The sequence below is a fragment of the Tachysurus vachellii genome, chromosome 18 (genome assembly GCF_030014155.1).
Source record: "Tachysurus vachellii isolate PV-2020 chromosome 18, HZAU_Pvac_v1, whole genome shotgun sequence".
Classification (NCBI taxonomy): domain Eukaryota; kingdom Metazoa; phylum Chordata; class Actinopteri; order Siluriformes; family Bagridae; genus Tachysurus; species Tachysurus vachellii.
Genome location: NC_083477.1, coordinates 4982377 through 4989087, shown reverse-complemented (window position 1 = coordinate 4989087; position 6711 = coordinate 4982377). Strand labels below are relative to the sequence as shown.

Sequence of the window (6711 nt, the reverse complement as noted above, 5' to 3'; positions counted from 1 at the left end):
ACACACACAAACACACACACACACACACACACACACACACACACACACAGCAACTTGTTGACAAATAAAAAAAGAAAACAAAAAAAAGAATGCTAAAGAACTAGCAATTTTCACATTGTCCTGTAGACTCAGTTAGCTATTCTTAGCATTCATTCATTCACCAACTGACCTGAACCATAGTTATTGTCACTATGCCTTCATGTCTTCCGATAGTCTCAGTTATTCTCACTCAGTTTTCACACTGACCAAAAAACAGAGACTATTTACCAACATAACTGAGGTAAATGTTGATATTTCTGTTTGTTATGTCTCATTTTTACTGTCACTAGGTCTTCATATTTTCCAGTAGACTCAGTTAGTTGTAGCTTTTTAACTACCCTATTCTTATCATCCATATTACCAACACAACTTGAGGTAAACTTTTAAATTCTGGACAGTGTTCCCTTACTGTTACTGTCACTATACGTTCACATTGACTAATAGTTTCAGTTAGCCACAAACATTAACATACAGCAAAGGTCTGTTAAAAAGATCTATTAAAAACATCTCTGAGGTAATTGTTGATATTCCTGAGGGTTTTGTCTCATTTTTACTCTCACTATTCCTTCACATTGTCCAGTAGTCTGTGCTAGCTTCAGTCATTAACTAGCTACTTGTCTCGTCATCCATATTTACCAAGTGACCCGAATAAAAGACACGATTTACCAAAGCAACCTGAGGTAAATGTTGCTATTACTGATAGTTTTGAATCATTGTTACTGTCGCTATGCCTTTACATTGTCCAGTAGTCTCAGCTAGCAGTGAGTTCACGTTGCTACACTGAAAAAATTACTTTCATTCAAAACCTTTAAAACTCCTTAAGAAGATTTAGAAAGAAATGCTCATAAAATAAAATAAAATTTGAATAACATTTGATCACCTTGCTAAATATAAACTGAAACACCACACATTGAAAAAAAGGTGTATCACTATAGAAATTCTCAGTAACATATCATTACATGACCTTCTCCTAGTTTCAGCCACATTTTCACAGATATAATCGACACATCAGGACTGCCCACTCTCCTGCAATAAAACACCACACATTCCTCAAGCGCTGTACCCGAAATGCACAATAAGTGTTTCAGAAGCACGGATTAGCTGACATGTCTGTGACCGTAAACTCAGCTCTGGTTGGAGGCTTAGAGAGGCTCTGGAGTTCAAAATGTCGACAGATCTCATCGTCTCTTGTCTCAGGTTGCACGGCCAAGCGGCTTTTAAAGCATAACTCTTCACTGACTAATAGAAAAGCTCACTCACACACACACACACACACACACACAGGATTCCTTCAATGGTACAGGTTGGGCCACATGTTACTTCTCAGCATGAACAGAAGTGTGTAGGTGTGTTTGGCTAGCACTAAAGTCTGGATGATTATTTGTTAGAAGTGCTTTTGAAAAATACCCAAAATGAATGCTTGTGTTATTTATTTATTTATTTATTTATTTATTTATATTTTTTTCAGAATTAGTTGGCAGTTCTTAGTTGTCCATCAAGTAGACAGCATAGTAAACAGTAAGATGTGAAAGTGCACATTTTGTTTTTGTCAGCTAAAATAAAATAGCGGTGATTCATATGAAAAGGATTTTTTTTGCAGCCTTATCTGAGGCAAAAACTACAGAACAGCAATCATGTAGAATAAGACATGAGTAAATACTCATCAAGGTATCATTTTTCTAGGCTTTTGAGTTCTAATCAGATCGTCTGAATTTGACCGTATTCAATTTTGGGTTCAATTTGACCGGATCAAGTTTAAATTATACAAATTTTATAACACAAGCAAATTTTAAAAAAAAAAAAAAAAAAAAAAAAAAAAAAAAATCTTCTAAACGCCACTTTTAATAAGAACCCGCTCCAGAACATTCTTATTTTTTTTTTGACATGCTCTAAACTAGGTTAAAAAAGTAAGAGTAATGAACAATGAAGCATTAATGAATGAAATAGTGTAAAGCGTCAAAATTGTATGCAAAATATTATTTGTTGCATTTCTAAAAAATCTATAAAATAACATATTAGTCTTTTAAACCAGATTCACCCTGTGCCTGTACCAGTGATGACTGAATAAATGTAGTAAAAGCATCATGCAGCACTGTGCACATGTGTTCATGAACATGATGTTTCTTTTTTCTTCATAAATGACCTTCTGAACCCACCCTTTTTTTTGGGTGCTATGGGATTGGGACTGCAATCTTTCCCTTAGGATCAATAATGTTTTTCTTTCTTTTTTAATCTCTCTATTCTAATCCTGACATACAACTCAAACTAGAAGCAAAAAAATAAAAAGAAAATATACACAAGGTTTAAAAAAGAAGAAAAAAATAACATTTAAACTCCAGGATGCACTCCATCAGAAATCTTGGACATCCCATCAAATCCCATGTAAAGCCTTCGAGCAAACCCCTTTTCCCTCAGCAGCACGGCTCGGTGATTAGATCTGACCGTGTCTCATTTGTAATTCAGCCAAATGAATCAATATAAAATGAACTCATACTTTGCATTCTTAAGTAGTTCGTTTTTTGGTTATCCACAATTAACAATCTACTGTAGCTTGTTTAAATCTTAACATGGACTTGTGGTTAGGGATTAAATAGTGCATTAGTGCAATAATGCAATGCATGACAGAAGTAATTCTCCACCATGTTCACTGAGAGTAGGAACTTTGCTGACTAATCATAATGAGTGCAGTATAAAGTAGTATTGAGATTAGATGATTTTGTAGAAAGATTATATTTCCGTGCATTTTGGAATAAGGTTTTTGCAACAGAAAATATGAGGTAAGAAATACATATTTGTAAATAACATGAAACGTGATACATTTAAATAGCACATACAAAGTGCTCCATAGGTATTGCTGAAACAGCACTGTGGTTGCACTAAACTAAACCTGAGTGTGTGGCAGCTTGCTTGCTCCAGTGGGTGTGCTGCTGTTATGCAAAGCCTTTGGTTGTCAGGCTCCTTATTTTTTATCCTGCACAGCTTTCCCTGTTTCAGTTGCAGTATGTTGGTATTGATTGTAAGGTCAGGGTTCAACAGAATGATTTAATATAAGCAGGACCACAGCAGTTACATTTGGCAATCTCTCATCAGCCCTGACTGACTGCTAACCCCTAATGGCTGTCTCCCATTTTCTCACTTCTCACTACCTGACAGACCTGTCCATAATTAATTAATGAATATATTCTGTACCTTAATAATACTATATAACATGCATGCATACTTCTATATGTGCTTGTGCCTGCATGTAAATGTGCTTGTGTGTGAGTGGACTGGAGTGCGAGTGTGTCCATGCGCAAACATGCGTGTACCCATGCATGCATTTGGGTATATGGGCGCGTGCAAGGGGGCGTGCATGTATGCGCTCCTGCGTGATTGTGCAAGTGTGCCTACACAGAAGTGTCTGGGTGTGCGTGTGTTTGTTTGTGCGCTTGTAAGTTTGCGCGCACCCACCTTGATGAGTTTGCACCGGATCTGCGCCGACACCATGTGGCTGTTGCGCAGGTTGCCCACGCGGAACATGAGGCAGAGTTTGCCGTCGCGCTGCGAGATCACGGCGTCCTGGCTGAACATGAGCGTCTCGGCGCGTTTTTTCGGCTGCGACATCTTAATGAACATGCAGCCGATGAGGAAGGCGTCCACGATGGAGCCGAGCAGCGACTGGAACAGGAACAGAATGATGCCCTCGGGGCACTTCTCCGTGATGTAGCGGTAGCCGTAGCCGATGGTCGCCTCGGTCTCGATAAAGAAGAGGAAAGCTGACGGGAAATTGTACACGTTGGCCACACACGGCATGTAGGACGAGTCGCGCGCGCGCTCCAGGTCGCCGCGCACGTATGCGATCAGCCACCACATGAACGCCATGACCAGCCAGGCCACCGTGTAAGTCAGGATGAAGATAAGCAAGTTCCAGCGCCACTTCAGGTCCACCAGCGTGGTGAAGAGGTCGGACAAGTAGCGGCTCGTCTCGCCGCCGAGGTTGCCGTGCTGTACGTTACAGCGGCCGTTTTTCTCCACAAAGCGTTGCCGCTTTTTCTTCACCGGAGCCGAGAACGCGCCGCCGCGGTCCGGGTTCACCACTTGGTGATAATCCTCGCCGAACTTCCGCCGGAGAGCTGCCATGGCCAACTTTGCGCAGATGTCTTTACGCGCTTGTTTCCTTCACAGAGCCGGCGTCATTTTTGCCCCCGTGAGAGCTAAGCTTCACGAACGCTTCTTCACCTGAAACATAATTAAAGCAGACTTGAGAGGGCTAAATAATGACCATGAATGCAGTCCTGACTGTCAGGACTGAGTCAGAGACAAGTGTGCGGCTTTTCTTTTAGACGTGGTTAAATGTAAGAGTTACTCAAGACAAAGTGATGCACGGCGGCGAGTTGGTTGTGGATGAGGAAGAGGAAAGAGGGAGGAGGGATACTGGGTGGGCGCGTTTAAGCTGTAGTATTCTCTCTCTCTCTCTCTCTCTCTCTCTCTCTCTCTCTCTCTCTCTCTCTCACACACACACACACACACACACACATACACACACTCACACCATTTCCCTGTCTCACTTTTCACATCTCAATAGAGCTTCTTCTGTTGCCACAGAATCTGTAGCACATTTAGGTTCAAACTACATATGAACTTTGTGCTTGTGGTGTAAGGTCTTATTTATCTTTTAACATAAAATAGACTGAAATACATCAATTTTTAACAGTGCGACCATTTTACTCTTTATGGTCAAATATGTGTGGACACCTGATCTTCACACACAAGTGGTTCTTCCCTAAAGTGTTGACACAAATTTGGAAACTCACAATTGTATTGAATGTGTGTGTTTCCCTTCACATAACAATGTTCCTGTGCACAAATCTGACTTGCTGAACACCTTTGGGATTAACTGGATCACTGATGGCACCCCAGACCTCCTCACCTGATATAGTGACCTAGTGGAAATCCTACCCAGAAGAGAAGAGTTGAGAAGAGAACAGCAAAGTTGGGACAAAAATGAAATGGGATGTTCACTAAGCATATGTGCATGTGATGGTTAATTATACACACAATTTAACCATATAGTATCTATACAATATCAGGAATAAAGTACTTTTCCTTGTTGCTGGGATGGTACCAACAATTGTACATCTTTTGTACGTTTTGAATATCTTTTACGTGAAAAAAAAATGACTACAACTGAAATCCCTTTTGTTTTTTGAGCGTGTATGAAATCTAATGGTTTATTTTTTTTGTGAATCTGGTAGAGAAGACTGACTCATAAGAAGGCTCCAGGTAGAACCTTTTAGACCCTTTTATTTTCCATATGAGTTTTGAGAGACACTGTGGAGACATATTATGAAGACAAAAGCCCTATGCTTAGATTGATGTTGATGAACAGTTTTTACTGGTAAACACTTTTTTTTATCTATCTATCTATCTATCTATCTATCTATCTATCTATCTATCTATCTATCTATCTATCTATCTATCTATCAATCTATCTATCTATCTATCTATCTATCTATCTATCTATCTATCCCATGCCATACAGGCCTTAACATGACCTATAAGAATCAATGATTGTCTAAGCCTCACGCTGTATGATGTTCATCATTGTAATTACTGTAATTCTGCCTGTCATAAAGTTCACAGATGATGAGTCTATAAGGTTACTTTATTTTCAGCATTTGTAAGCTAAGGAAATGAAAATTGTTGACCTAATTACTCTCCCCCCCCCCCGCCCACACACACCACACACACACTCATAAACCCACACACCACACACACGCACGCACGCATACACACACACACACACACACACACACACATAAACACACGCACACACTCTCCCTCTCCCTCTCTCTCTCTCTCTCTCTCTCTCTTTCGGTGAGCAGATGAATGAGCGCTATCTACCGGACGAGACGCGCGAGCGCACATTTTATGAGCCTTTATATTGTGTATTACTTTGCCCTCCCACACCAGTACAAACACACATTAAACGCCAGAAGGTTCAACCTCGCACCGGAAGCTAATTATACTTCATCGATTCCACGCATTATTGCTGAAGCTGAGTTTACTGTTGAGAGATCTTGCAATAAACTCAGTTGGGTGTCTCAAATCGACCCCGTATGTTGTGCATGAGCACTGATGTGCACTTGATATATAAACACTGGGAGACTCACGATCTTAGTAGCAGAGCTATATTTGAGTCATTGTTAGTATACATTAATAATAATAATAATAATAATAATAATAATAATAATAATAACAACAATAACAACAACGACAATAATAATAATAATAATAATAATAATAATAATAATAATAATAATAACAATAATAATAATAACAACAACAACAACAACGACAATAATAATAATAATAATAATAATAATAATAATAATAATAATAAAAAACAGACAAAACAGGCATAATGCCAATGCCTGTTATTTATTCTTTAATGCTAAATGTTAAGGGAAACAAGAAACCTGCTGATTTTGCTTTTTCTTATCTGTCTTTCGGTTCTTTTTGTTTTTTAATATCTTATTGTATATTAAAACATTTAATCATTATACTAAGCCTACACCTAATTGTAGCCATATGCACCATATTTATATTTGTATTTATATTTATATTTATTTATATGTTCTTAGGAAGATCCTGAAGGAGGCATTGTCCAGTCTGATAAATTTAAGGAACACT

At 38.8% G+C, this 6711-nt stretch overlaps 1 protein-coding gene across 1 annotated transcript in view; it reads right to left on the bottom strand.

Annotated features, from left to right (window-relative positions):
- kcnj19a (potassium inwardly rectifying channel subfamily J member 19a) overlaps positions 1 to 4470 on the bottom strand; it is a 36801-nt gene extending 32331 nt beyond the window's left edge. The window contains exon 1 of the mRNA XM_060892739.1: positions 3490 to 4470. Within this exon, the coding sequence (XP_060748722.1) occupies positions 3490 to 4158 (669 nt within the window). The 5' untranslated portion in view covers positions 4159 to 4470. The remainder of the gene's footprint in view (positions 1 to 3489) is intronic.
- Positions 4471 to 6711: the final 2241 nt, after the last annotated feature.